At 40.8% G+C, this 15,000-nt stretch overlaps 1 protein-coding gene across 2 annotated transcripts in view; it reads right to left on the bottom strand.

The window, feature by feature from the left end:
• The window catches only part of LOC138043924 (E3 ubiquitin-protein transferase MAEA-like), a 30,371-nt gene extending 22,359 nt beyond the window's left edge, over positions 1–8,012 (bottom strand). For both annotated transcript variants that reach the window (XM_068890451.1, XM_068890452.1), the window contains exon 1: positions 7,858–8,012. In XM_068890451.1, the coding sequence (XP_068746552.1) occupies positions 7,858–7,896 (39 nt within the window). In that variant the 5' untranslated portion in view covers positions 7,897–8,012. The remainder of the gene's footprint in view (positions 1–7,857) is intronic.
• Positions 8,013–15,000: the final 6,988 nt, after the last annotated feature.

Below are 15,000 nucleotides of genomic sequence, written 5' to 3'. Positions count from 1 at the left end.
ATCATCTTATGGCATGGTTTGGTGTTACTATTAGAAGGCCATTAGGTTCAGCTGCGAGCACCCAAGACCATTTAGATATGCGGGTTTTCTTTAAAGGAGATACGCCTATGATACGCCTATCTTCTATGTGTACCTTCCTTTGTCTGGATTAAAGAGAGTGGAATGATGCAAGTTCGTCTGAGTGTTTGTTTTCTTGAACTAGTCTATCCCCAGTCCTAAACTCTGTTCCTATTTTGGTTAGACGGGATTGTGGTGTACCGTTGACGGATCACCATCCTTTTCGTCTTAATTTGGCGTTGTGTTTTGAAAAAACTAGGAAGTTTAATCGTTCTGAACTAGTAGTAATTACTATGTGTAAGCACAATTAGTAGAAATCACAACAGCACATTTCTTAGGCTTATTTGCAACGGTACACCATGGTGATCCGTTCATTGCTAAATAATTTCAGTAGACTGTAATTAATTTACTGACAACGGATCACCATGGTGTACCGTTGAGATTTTGAAGGAAAAAAAGGCCAATGGCTTGAAAATCTCGCTATTGTTAAGTGGTGTTCTAGTGCTTATTTTCTAGTAAACAATTGGGCAAAGAAGACCGATTTAAAGGGAGCGTGAATAATTTTGGAAAAAACGGTGACGGTGTACCGTGATCACAATGATGATGTTCATTGTTTGCACAAGCAATTTTCTACAAGTCAATGGGTAGAGTCCTTTATCTAAGGGAATATACCAGTAAATATAACTTTTTCTTTGCAGAGCTATAATTTCAATACCTATTAAAAGGCAAAACAACAAGACAATTGATTGTTAAGTAAAAAAGTAGAAGACAAATCGTTGAAAATAGTACTTGCAACCTTATGATGAAACCAACAACCTTTTTTCCACATACTCCAGCGGTGTAAGAATGTGTTTACACACCAAAAAGAGAACATTTACTGTTGTACGCTATGGAGCTGAAAACGAGTTAAGGTAATAAATAATACTTGGTACCACCACCCCTCGTTCGGATCATTATGCACAGTGTCTATTCTTTTACAGGTAAAAGTCCCGTCTCTTTTTCGCAGGAACCTGAGACAGCAAATGATGTGCCTTCTCAGTGTGTTACTTACAGTAGCTTGAACTTACGCCCTCTTTTTGACAATTTTTTTAAACACGCGGGAGTGTTCCTATTTCTTTTGGAAATTCTTTCAACCGTTGCTGTTGAAATATCACAAAAATCAGCAACTTTACTATCGAAAAGTCCTTCAATTTAACGTGGCTTCAGTAAAAAGCTCTTGGCCGTGTGACGTTTAATATCGAAACAGGGTTCAATTAAAGGCCATTACGCTTGTGCAGCTTTTCGCTCGTAAATCTACAAGATATCTTTCCCTTTTAGCAACAAGTCATCTCTTTCTATCAATTTCAAAAGTAGCTAAACATGCTTCGACATATTTTCATTATGAAAGTCCCATGAAAGCAAACGTTATAGAATACATTGGTAATGGTGCTTTTCGTTATCTGAATTACGTCATTCAACACCCAGACAATCTCGGTCATAAACAGTTGTAACACTTCGCTTGAACAGCAAGTGAAGCGCATCAAGGCTGTTAATAACGTACCCCTCCTCCTCCCTCCAATCAATGTTGCATTTACCGGTTGGTTTTTGCACTCCAACCCATAAACATCAACATTGAAGGGGGAGAGGGGGCAAATTGCCATCTGTGTTACAACATTTGTGACCGAGACTGTAGGTCATCAGGCAGTAGAGAAAACAACGGCGCTTGCAAGGAGCAGATTCTATTGGCCTGGGATGATGGCTGATGTTGCTGACTACTGTCGGACATGTGGACGTTGTACTCTGGCCAAAGCAGGGAAGAAGCTTCATCTTACCATGAGTTCCCTGACAGCCACCAGGCCATTGGAGATTTTGGCAGTTGATTTCACTCTCCCAGAGAGAAGTACAGGAGGCATAGAGAACGTGCTTGTCCTTACCGATGTTTTCACGAAATATACGCTAGCTATTCCCACAAAGGATCAGAAGGCGACCACAGTAGCTCGAGTCCTAGTGAAAGAGTGGATTGTAAGGTTTGGGGTAACTAAAAGGATTCACAGCGACCAAGTGTGCAATTTCGAGAGCAAGGTGATTCAGGAACTTTATAAGATCTATGGCATCTCTAAGAGTCGCACATCCCCGTACCATCCAGAGGGTAACGGTCAATGTGAACGCTTCAATAGAACCATGCATGACCGTCTGCGTACTTTGCCTTCAGAGAAGAAACGTAAGTGGCCAGAATTTCTTCCAGAACTTGTGTTTGCATACAACTGTACCCCACACTCAACTACTGGCTACTCGCCCCACTGCTTGTTCTTCGGCAGGGAGCCAACACTTCCAGTGGATCATCTAATTGGGTCAGCAAGCCATACTGAAGAGTGTAAAGAATGGATCACTGAACACCAGGAGCCTTTACAGCAGGCTTTCAGACTAGCCTCAGCGAGAACAGAGAGGTAGGCACTGCGACACCAAACCAGGAACATTCTTAAAGCCACCGATACCAGCATTCCTGTAGGGTCCAGGGTGTTCCTTAAGAATCGTGTCCAGGGTCGCAGTAAGATTCAGGATGTGTGGGATGCAACTCCCTACAAGGTTGTAAAGCGACTTGATACTGGGAACACGTATGTTGTGGTACCATTTGGTAGCAACAACGGCAGAGGAGGAATTCAAAAAAACTGTCCACAGGAATGACATTCTCCATGCAAAACAACTAGTGAGAGACATTACCTTTGATGATGACAACATAGATTCCAGCAGTATGAATGCCAGTGAAAATGCAGTTGGTAATGGTGTACCGTTAGATACCGAAGCAAGCAGCAGTGATGAGGACGAAGTTGTTGAAGCCGTCATACCATCCAGGCAGAGCAGTGACCCCGTTGCTGTACCACACGAGAGTCCGTCTGAAGTTGATGTACAAGTGACACATGGCGATGGTAACCACACACAGAATCAAGTGGAAGTTCTTGAGGAGGCTGCCCCTGATTGGGACCATGGTGATGAACCACTAGTTGGTGATTATGCTGTTAATGAAGGTGGTGCCCCCACAGTTCAAGCCGATCCTGAGCTTTCCACCGATGGCGTCGATCCTGACTTTTCTACTGATGGTGTAGATCCTGAGCTCTCTCCTGGCACCGCAGACCCTGAACTTTCTACTGACGGGGTGGACCATGAACTTTCTACTGTCGCTGTAAATCCAGAGAAGGCTGAGGCCCTACGGGCCAGTACCGGTGGAGGTGCAGCAGCGGAGGTAACCTGCAATCAGGCTCTATTTTAGTTTCGTGTGGTATGTATTGTAGAGTTGGCGAAACGAAAAATAGAGCCTGACCAAATTCCTCTTCGAAATTCCTTCCACCCACTTTTTTTTTTTTGATTGATTGACATGTCCTTCATCGGCCAATCAAACTTACTTCCATTACACAATACACGCGTGGAAGGCAGATTCACGCTATTTTGTTTTGACCAGAGTTAATTACCGTGGGAGGAATATTATAAACGAATTTGAAAGTTACCATTGGCTTTTATAACTTGAGAAAAACACATTTAAAGCATAACGAATGTTGTCAACGACTATATTGCGGCAAAGGCCAGTGTAATTCTTCCTCTGAACTTCACTGAATATGCAATCTTTTAAGCTTGACATCTTAATTTGTAATTGAGATAACCTAGCATTTTGTGGTTGGACAGTTTGGCAATAGATTTTTAAAGAAACAAACATTCCTTTAACGTGTTTGCCCATGAAGGTTTCTTTGGTGATTTTTTCGCGTAATATCTTCAGTTGCAGTCAAATCATGATAAGTTTGGCTGTTAATTTTTTGATGGAGTACGAACAGTAAGATGGACTCAATTGGTCTCTCTGGAAACATGCCATTTTAGTTTCTGGAGTGCAAGTTTTAAGTTAAATCAATTGGAAATATTATGAAGCAATCTTGACTCCAAATTGTGCAAACAAAACGTGTCATGTACAGTAAGCAAATAAAGCCGTTTGAGATACACAGATATTCAAAACATGCATTCATGTAACTTGCAATTTTATCAGCATCTCCTCGTTTTGATATATATGTCCTTTGTCTCATCCAGGAAACCAATATGCATCGGCTTTCATTGCCATTTGAAAGAACCAGCTATTTAGCTTTCAAAACATCAGGGAAGTTTGTGCCAAAGTACTTTCAACCACATGGCCACAGAGCTCAACAACGGAATCGCTAATTTCACTCTTACCAGAGATTCAAACCCGATTCTGGACAAGTTATGAGATGTTCCAGATGGCTCTCCATTTATACAAATAAAATCAAGTTGCACCGTCCACGTCATTGTAAGAACAAAAGGCAGCAAATTTTTTCATACACTTATGCCGCATTAGTCTCAAGGACTAATGGTAATTTGGCCGACCGTCTGGAATTCTTGAGAGACTTTTGGTCAGGCCCAATTTTAGCGAGTGATGACATAAGAGAACATATGGGCAAAGCTAAAAATGGGCCTGATCGCAGGTTACAGCGGAGGTGACAGCAGCTACTGATACCAACAACCACCCTCCAGTCAGACGTTTTACCCGGATGGGAGCTGGACAACACTCCAATCCTCACCACTTGCCGAGACCTGCGATGAGGGAAAGCGTGGAAGCGGCAGTGATAGACCCGCAAATACTGAACTGTGTAGCACAATCCAACCTGCTTTTAATGCAGTTGTTAGCTAAGAATACTCAGAAATAGGAGCTTAATGTCCTTGTTGTTCATACGTGATCAAGTGAATCTAGACTTTGGTTGAGTTATTAGGTTGTCGAGGACTCCAACCTCAGCAGGGAAGCATGTGAGAGTGCATATTTCATGCGCTCACATGGGCCCTGGGGCCGATAAGGCCACACATGTGCATACATGACATAGTGTATGGCGTGTTTCTTCTGTTTTGAGTTTTGTTCGCTGTTTTGGTTTTCTTTGTACTTTTATATCGTGTCCTTAAGATGTTCAGCTGCCAGGGTCTTACTGCGTAATAAAGTGGTAATTTAGAGCAAAAGAAACCCGTGTCACAAACACAAAACGGTTAGTGTACGTTTTCGTGTGAGAGGTCACATGTGTATGAACACATCTCCCAGTGTACTTGAAAGGCTGAGATTCTTAAGGATATATGTTTTTTTTCCAACCAAATAGCTTTGTATCATGGTGTCACACAATGTGACAAATCGGAAATTCAAAATGCTTTATTTTCGAATTGAAAGACGTCATGGAACTGGAAAAATATTAAATTTTATTTCTAAGTCATTATCAACCTCCTTTAGATAAAATTTCAGAAAACCTTGTGATCTTGATTTTAGAATTTGATGACATCACTGTGAAAACCATCTACTGTTTTCTTTCTTCTCTCGAGTGGGTTCCACAAAGGAGGTCCAATGGTGGTCCACATTTTGCATCACAATATTGCACCTTCCTGATGCATGAACTGTCATTAAATAATTGCAAGAGCAATTGAACATCTCCCTTCCTCTCAGCAGCATTTCTACCATTTTAGGTAAACTAGTAGACAATAGGTTACCCCAACCATATTTAGAAAAAGTGTTTTTTTGGGCCACTTGAATTCAATGCAGCAGAGTTGAGGTTCTTGATGATTGGTGTTGTTTTGGTTGGCTAATTTAAATTAACCAAATAAAAACAGGGAAATAATTTAAATTCATTACTTTAATTTTTAATAATTAGACTAATAATATACATGAAAAAATTACTCAATTCTGATTGGCTGAGAGCAGTACAGTTGAGTGTAACACTCTCAGAGATGTATCCAGAGTGCGTCATTGCATCCTGGGATGCACTCGTTTTCCTTTTGGACGCATGGATTACGGAACAAAGGGTCCAATTGGAAGCAGAAAAAAAATCGAATGTTTATGCAAATTACGAACAGCAGGAAAAACATGGGAACGGCGTATTTCACAAGGAAATTGAACATTCCCATTTCTCACAACGGAAAAATGATTGAGTTCCTTAAATTTCAAGATAAGCTGTTATTTTCGGATTTTTGTAGTCGAATAATTTCGTTTTTTCAACCATTGTGTCCAGCTTCAGGAGTTCAGTTTTGAATTCGCACGTGTTGCGTGACATGATCTGAGCTGTTGTTAGGCGAGACAATCGGCGACACTTTCGATCTTCCGCCAGTGATAATAAAACATTTCAGTTTGTTGCATGCTTTCCAAGTGAATTTCAAGCATTTGCATCCAACTGCAAAGTATGTTAAATTTTTGTTTCGTGCAACCCTGTTGATATTAATTCCGGGCGTGCACGTGTCATCGTCTCGGTTCTTGTCTTGCACGCAACTTGTCTGTTTTGCAAATTATGCAACTTTTCTTCGGAGTTAGTGTTAAAATTAACGTGTTGAACTTGAAACTTGAATGTATTCAATTGCTTGATTATTAACATTGGCCGTGGCGAAGTCACAGCCGCACGGGCCGATGATGAACTGTGTATCGATCGCTTACATTTTGTTTACTCTTTTGCTCCTAAATTACACCTCAAATGTTGTTAAAATAAATGATGCTCTTTTAGGGAAAATTGAGATTCAGTTCTTTTTTTTTTTCGCTGTGGAGATCTAGATAATTTATCAACTGGAGCCAACAGTTCCTAGAGCATACGGATTCCTCGAGACGTTTTCAGATGTGATCGATGGAGCTTTGACAGCCCATACATTTTGATTGATGAATCAACAGTTTCAAAGAAATTGATCATTTTAAGTACATATTTTTGGGAAGGGATAAGGCTTTATATTTGTCCAGTTAGAAATCTGAAAGGGTACTGCAGCAGCAATTAAGAGGCAATAGATCGCATATTAATTCTTGAATATTAATTAGCTGTTCCCCAAAATTTTGCAATGGACCCCCAAATTTTCAAAAAGGGGTCCAGAGGACCCCCAAATTTGAAAACCTGGATACATCTCTGCACTCTGCAAAAAGCGTTAATACCAGTGCAAATTATTGTGATCGATGGAGCTTTGACAGCCCATACATTTTGATTGATGAATCAACAGTTTCAAAGAAATTGATCATTTTAAGTACATATTTTTGGGAAGGGATAAGGCTTTATATTTGTCCAGTTAGAAATCTGAAAGGGTACTGCAGCAGCAATTAAGAGGCAATAGATCGCATATTAATTCTTGAATATTAATTAGCTGTTCCCCCAAAATTTTGCAATGGACCCCCAAATTTCAAAAAGGGGTCCAGAGGACCCCCAAATTTGAAAACCTGGATACATCTCTGCACTCTGCAAAAAGCGTAATACCAGTGCAAATTATGTACACATTGAAATTCTGGATTACATGTATGATTGTCTACTAGTTTACCTTTTGTTTTCAAATCAAGCGCATGCCCTGTATGGCGCTATTGTTTTTTGATTGTGCGATACACATGCGTTTGTTCTGCTTAACTATCTCAAATTTTTTCATGTATATTATTAATGAGTAATCAAATGATTTTTCTCATGCAATTATTTGGAATAAATAAGCTGTGACTTGCAATATTTTTCAAAGACCACAAATTGCACTCGCCCTATATGCTCGTGTAATTTTGTTCGTGTTTGAAAAAAAATACTCGTGTTTATTTATCCCAAATTGCACTCGAAGTCACGTGGTTACCTGTACTAATATTACTAAATTTAAGATGGAATTAATGAGAAATGAGCCATAATGCTTGTCTTAAGACTGAAGAATTTGAGGGAAGGTCTCTAGAAACACTGTACCTGTATTTTAAAATGTTCTTGTTATTGTTATGTACATGATAATAAGCTAACGTTAGCTGTAGGCTTTATATCGCAGAATGATGTACGAATTTCATAAACTGTATTGGTCTCTTACCTTCATGGTGGAGTATTCCAGCGCCTTTATATCGTCCATAGTTTGAAACAACGACAACAAAATGCATCAACTCAGGCATACACTGAGCACCAGTCTAAGATCGAGCAGATGCTCTCACCAGTCCTCCTCTGCTTACTTTTGATCTGCAACCTTTCCTGTACCCAACAAAACAGGTTTATGGTACATTAGTATTTTAGTATATCAAGCAATTAAGTAGTTTTAGTATATATATACAAATTATTTATTGTACTTTATGTAACTTTATTTGTTACATTCCTGATGGATTTTTTTACCGTATGTAAATAAAGAACATTGAAGAGATTGAATTAAAGAAAGACATGACAAGGAACTCGATAATCCATTATCCTCTCCGTGTTTTCCCTGGGATTTGACTCTTTGTCTGTCTGGAAGACTAAAAGGGAGGGGTGGTTGATTTGGAATTTTGAACATAGTTTCAAATAAAATGCCGTGAAGTGCTGGGCCATGGACCAGATCTGACCGATGACTCTCTTCCTTCTGGACAGTTTGATGGCGCAGTGCCTGAGAGCACTCGCCTCACACCAATGTGGCCCAGGTTCGATTCCTCGACTCGGCGTCATATGTGGGTTGAGTTTGTTGGTTCTCTACACTGCACCGAGAGGTTTTTCCGGGTACTCCGGTTTCCCCTCTCCTCAAAAACCAACATTTGACTTGTTGTGTTAATTGTTAATTTCACTTTACAGTGTCCCCAATTAGTGCTCCAGCGCTAAATCTACTAGACACTTAGATAAAGTTCCTTTTCTTTCCTCTTCCTTCCTTTTCTGATAGGTAAATGTATTTTGCAAAGCGTCAGTTTTTCGGAGCTAAGTCTAGAGCCCTTTTTTTCTCCACCGGATGCACGAAGGATGAGTTAGAACAAATACGACATTCTAGAGACAGTCACGAATTATTCTTGTTTGGTATCTAATTTCATTTTGAGCGACAATCGTAGAAAGAGAGAGTGATCTCGAACTGCTTTACCATGGCGGACACACCAATGTCACCAATTGAAATGCATCCTCTGTGGAACCAAAAGCCGAGGGGTGACGATTCAAACGAGACGAAATTCTACATGCAGGATTTACCAAGCCGGCTCGCAAGACACTCCTCGACAACGATCATTAGACATCAAGCTACACTCAATCGTAAATGCCGTGGAATTTCAAGGAAACGTTTGCGCTCATTCACCATGCGAATTAATCAGGGCTGTGTATCGCATATGCAGGGGAACAATGATTGTGTCGAACCTGTTAAAGCAATCTCGGCTTCTGAAGATGTGCCGTCATCGGTGGATTTCAAGGATGTTCCACTCCCATTGTCAGTCAGGCGCCATTTCAAACGATCCCTTAAAGCAAGAGCACCACAAGGGATTTTAATTACACGATGGGAATCTTGCAGACTGAAGGTCAGCAATGGGATGGACTCGTTTTCGCACCACGGTCATAAAAGAATGCCTCTAAGTTCCCTCGAATTTGTGTGGCGAGGGACACCTCAAAGATATAGAGGGGAAATTCGGAAGCGGTTGTGGTGTCTTAATTTCATTTTTCTTCGGTGGCTGGATGTTCCTTAATTTTTTGTTTTTCTGCTAGAATTCGGTTTTGTTCTCTGCCAACCTTGATAATTGCGGGGAGAACGCCAGTAACAAACACGCCAGCTTAACGCCCCAACCAACATAAACTATGTTGTAAATGACGAATTTGTTCCTTACACACTGGGAACGATGCAAATCGCAGCCTTCCAACATGGTTTTAGACTTCTTAACAGGACAGGGATGGATCAAGTAACACGATCATGTTCTCCAGCAGTTATCCTTCGGCCGCTATTTGTATCTCAAGAGGGAATCAGTATCATCTCCCACTCGCGTATCTGTTGACTGGTGGGGCCTAATTTATCTTTTGCCTTGTGGTAATGGTTCGAAATGCATTCTCGGTGGGTTCAGAGAGGGCTACGTTTGAAAGTGAAGGTGCATCCAACTCTTTCTGCAACCGACTGTTTTCTGCCTGGGAGTATTGCATTCAGCGAGAAGAGCGCTTGCTTTACAGAGGAGCCAGATCATATCACACGACCATCACCGCTTTGAGTTAGAGGAGGAGGTACGACGCTTACGGAGAGCGCGAAGCAGGACAAAAAAACAGAAAGAAAACTGGCTGCTATATGGGGCGAGCATTCTCATAAACGTGTTCATAGTTCCGTCGCTTTGGTATGTTGCTTGTGTGGTCATCTTTAATGTTATAATTCAACAGGGAATTGACAAGAGTATTGGACGGAATCAGTTTGAGCAGATGCTTATCAGGTAATAGTAAGAGCGTTATTGTTCTAGTTATCATTGCACGGACATGTAATCAATGCATCCGTCAATGTACAGCACCCGTCCCCCCAACCCCGGGGATTAGGCGTTTTGCCGTTTCTAATGGGAGATTAAGCCTCGCCATGCGGATTGAAATTTTAGGGTTTCTACTCCCCTGCCCTTTTCTGGAACAATTCCAGATTTTAAAGGGGTTTCATAGTTGGATGGTCTCAACCAGACAAAAGCTAAAAGAAACGACGGAAAAAGAAAGAAAAGAAAAAATGAAGCAGTTCTTTCCACTATTAACTAAAAAGTTTGCTTTGTGTAGTTTTACTTTTTGAATAAAATAGTCATCAAATGATACGTCTTCAGCAAAAAAATACTTGTCTGGAAAAATTACCATCATATGTAGATATTTATCCCAGGCGGCTCTTTGAGAAAAAAAAATCCAATGTGGCGTCTTAATGAGCTTTCATTTCCTTACGCAAAATTGGACTCTACAGTATTGCGAAGTGCAATACTTGAGAATTTCGTATTTGTTTTCACTACTTTATTTCTGGTTTTTTTTTTGTCCTCCAATCTAAAACATGCATCACTTCTAACCCTTGCACTGTGGCGCTTCTAGAAGTCGAACACGAACATTGATACCGAGGCAAACCCTCCACATAAAATGGACATTTCACGCTCAAAACATGATTATTTTGGCAACTTCGACCAAACAGCACAAAGTACAAAGGCGATACGTTAATACAGCGGTTATTAGTCACCACGCGCCATCAATGACATTTTTCATATTGTTGAAAGTAAATTTAGGTGGACGTCAATGTCAAATTTTCCATGACGAATTCAACTGATGCCAAGAGAACAGGCCTTTTTGTCCTGGAAACATTTGGAGGACGTCCACCTAAATTTTTTGTTTCGAAATCTGAAAAAAAAAAAAAAAACAAAAAAAAAAAAAAAAAAAAAAAAAAAAAAAAAATGGGCATTGAGGGGAGCGTGTGACTGATAACCGCTGTGAAGTCCCTCCACGAGGAATGGAAAGGCATTATTTTCTACCAATTAATGACCTCGTGGGAATTACTGCTGACCGCGGGGGAAAACGGCCAAATCACCACAAGATTTCACAATTAAAAGGTATAGCCCCGCATAACGCGGCACGACAATTGAGCCTAATCCCGGACTAATCCTCCCATAGTTCTGGGGTTGGTGGGGGGGGGGGGGGGGTTCGGTGGTGGCGGCGTCGGGGGGATTTACATGGCCTGGTGGCATAAACCGTAATAAATCACGGCCTACAGTCGTAAATTTTATTTGTTGCGTAAATTCTATATTTGTTTGTTCGTGCATTACGATAAGAAACTAACAGAACGGGTTGACCTCTAAATTTCGTATTTTACTTTCCCACCCACGAAGCATTACAAAAATTTGTTTAGAAATAAACTCAGTATTTTATTTAGTATGGCTAAAACACCAATATAATTTTCGGTACTGATCTGCGGTGATTGGAGATTTGGATAATAATTAATTGGACGTCACTTCAGTGGATATGTTTTCTTTATCCTTAGGAGACCTAACGCAAATTAATGTTCGGGCATCTACAGATCTTCGTTATCCCCTTGCGATCCCAATCTTATAATCTGGATTTTGCAGCCATTGTTCGAGTTTCTGTCCATATTTGAGTATTGGAGTATCCAAAGGTCGAGCTGCTCTTGAACCTTCTAAGGCGCACTTTTGTCAAGTTACCGTCTATCGCCCTGCTTATGATTCTGTTGTACAAAAACATCAAGGATCGAATCCAGGACAGGGGTGGGTTGCCTTTCACTGCAAATCGTGCTGGGAGAACGAAATTGCCAGCGCAAGATGTGACATGCTTGTATGGGTGGACTTTTTTCCGTCGTGGTACTCGTCACAAATTGGCTTGAAACTGTTAGGAAAGCTTCTTTTTAAGCACTGCTACGGCTTCAGAAAGATGGAATGACTCAGTTTGACATCACACGCAATGTTGAGGATCTTGTGAGGGGGCAATGCTTGATTTGTGATTGGCACTTTTTCAGCCCTGTTCTTCCCATCATTGGGGTCCTGGAAAAGATAGCGTTGTTTGTTACGTAAAGAAAGTGAAGCCTCTTTTACAACATATCGTCGATGCCAGATAAAATGCCTTCAAGGTGCGAAGCTGAGCATAATCTTTGCCCTTACTCTGGCTTATTATGTTTTTCCTGTGTATAGGCCATGTTGGGTGGGGTGGGTACAAGAGTACCGACATCATTCTGTGGCCGTTCAAAAACATAGACATGCATTAAAAGAAAAATCATAGATGAGCTGTCCTTTGTTGTTGTAACAAAGCTGGCCCGAGTGGATCCATCAGACACTACGCTTTATGCACACTGCAGCCTTCTTCTTCACCGTTTTTTTGATAATCGTTGTCAGGTCTCGTGTTTTTATACAGGGCCATGTGCGAGAAACATCACCGGCGGTGATTTATCACATTAAAGGCGGCATCTTGTTCTGGGAAGGAAAACACAAAAAGCTCATTTTGTCGCAACTAGTGTACCTGTCGTTGCGATAAAACAAGAACAGAAAGGAAATGACAAATACAGTGAATGGAAGAAAATCTTGCTCTCTTCTTGATTGTTTAAATGTTAACCGAAATCCATCCTAAGTCATAGGAATGAGAGCACTCTTGAAGTGGCGGGCGCTAGCATTCATACCTAATGGGGAACACTGCCTTCGCCGGTATCTCGTTAAGTATATTCCACGACACTCTAAACCCTCAACCAACCCCGTATCTCTAGATAAAGAAAACCTCACTGATGCATCAACGATAAAGTCAAAGGCACACCTGCATAATTTATCACCTCAATTGCCGATTCTCGATGTCCGCGGATGAAGAAGCAGTGGTTCCTTAGTAGAAGAAACAGTGCCTTAAAAACAACCGTGAGATTCTCGACCGGAGTACATTGCGATGGGACCGAGACAGAACCATACCGACTTGTGAAATCTCCCTTTGGTTTTAAACAAACATCAACAACAAGGTGAAAGATTTCCACAATCTTGGCTCGGGGCAAACATAACTCCCAGACGGATTTAATTGAGCTAACACGGAAAGCACACCAACTATGGCATTAACATTCAGAACTGCCAACAAATAATCCAAAAGGTTCCTTTCATCTACTGGATCCAGCTGCCAGACTGTAAGCAAGCAGTAGTAAGTGTGCAAGGTCCCGGAACGGGCAATAACTGCCAAAGACCACAAAAAATCGGATGCCACTTGAAGAAGGTACCAAACATACTACACGCCCTGTAAGAAACAACCCAAAAAGCGAAACCAACTGGTCGATCTGAGCATGGCAAGTGCGAAAAAGGGTGAGGAGAGATGATTTCGGCAGCAGATTTAGGGAAATGAATCCCTCAGCCTGTTAAACTCTCTTAATGTAGTAAGGGCTATACACGGTACGAGTTTGTCGCATGCAGCAAAGCTCACGACAGGCCTACGACATGACTTACGATTGATCGCCACCGTTTTAAAATATGTTTAATTTTAAATGCTACGACATTTTTTCTGCCGTACCCAACAATCGTAATCATGCCGTGGGATGTCGTAAGCCGTTGTTGCATGCGACAAAAATCGTACCGTGTAAATCGGCTCTAACGACCTCGTTTAATAAAAAACCTGTGATAAATTCAGGTCACTTCTTTCCAGCGTGAACACAAAAAAAAAACAATATAGATAGTTATTAAGACAATCACTTCGCAGCTTGCAGGCTGAATTGCACAATCAGTTACAAACATAAAAAAATACGATTATCGACCGAAAATATAACCTATTAAAAAACTCATTAATAGATACTTAAATATATGAAAAGTTGCAAAATACTGTAATAAAATGATAAGAACGATAAAGATATAAAAACTCTGTAAAATTACTAATCATTCATTAAATGGGATCAAAGGCATTTTCAGTTTCCACAGAAAAATTTTGTTGGCGTTTGCAAAGGCAAGACCTTTCTACCGAAAACGGCTGGTGCTGGTTGTGTCTCATATGTAGTGTCACAACTGTCTAATCTCTTTTGTGTTATGTAATTGTGCTTGTCCAGACACAGTAATCAACGGCTGATCACTCCAGGGCCTTTTAACACCCCAATCCCTGGGGGGGGGGAACAACTTAGGAACTAGTGTTGACCTACAAGGCCACGGCTTTGCTTTAGCTCTGAAAATCAACATAAAAGTTTAGACGCCTGAGGTCCGTTACGCCGTAAAGCTGACACTCTCTATGACAGTGAATAAAAGTGTCAAAACTAATATTCAGTTTTGCAGTTTAGTTTTTACATTTTGTGAAAAAATGTGGTTGTCTTCATTTTCCAAAATATTAAATTTGGTTATCGTGTAATGGCAGTCTATGCAGAAACTATCTTTTACAAAATGAATCTTTGTCGTACATAAGAAAATACAAGTGGTGCTTGCATTTTTTGCCTTCCAGTCAAACTCTGTATTTACACATTACCCGTAAGCGGACCACTCGCTTTGTAAACAGACGCGGACACCTTTCAAAATCAAAATGGATTTTTCTTTTGAAAACAAAGTATGACCTTTGACAGAGCAACCAGAAACAGTGGGGTCGCTTTTGTCAAATGTCCATTTGGCCACGGGGGGGAAAGCAAGCTGTCCGTTCGTTGGAAAGAAACAAGAGTCTTCTAGCATGTATTTGTAGTCTCACGTTATGGGACTAACTTCTCGTTACGCGGGACAGCTCTACTTAAGGAAGCCTTTTCCATTTCTCGATGGTGTCCGCTTACGAGGAGAGTTGACTGTATCTAAGACGGGACCCGGGCCTGTTACTGTAT

The sequence above is a fragment of the Montipora capricornis genome, chromosome 3 (assembly GCF_036669925.1).
Source record: "Montipora capricornis isolate CH-2021 chromosome 3, ASM3666992v2, whole genome shotgun sequence".
NCBI classification, from domain to species: Eukaryota; Metazoa; Cnidaria; class Anthozoa; order Scleractinia; family Acroporidae; genus Montipora; species Montipora capricornis.
Note: the sequence above shows the minus strand (reverse complement) of the source record. Positions and strands in the feature narration are given on the sequence as shown.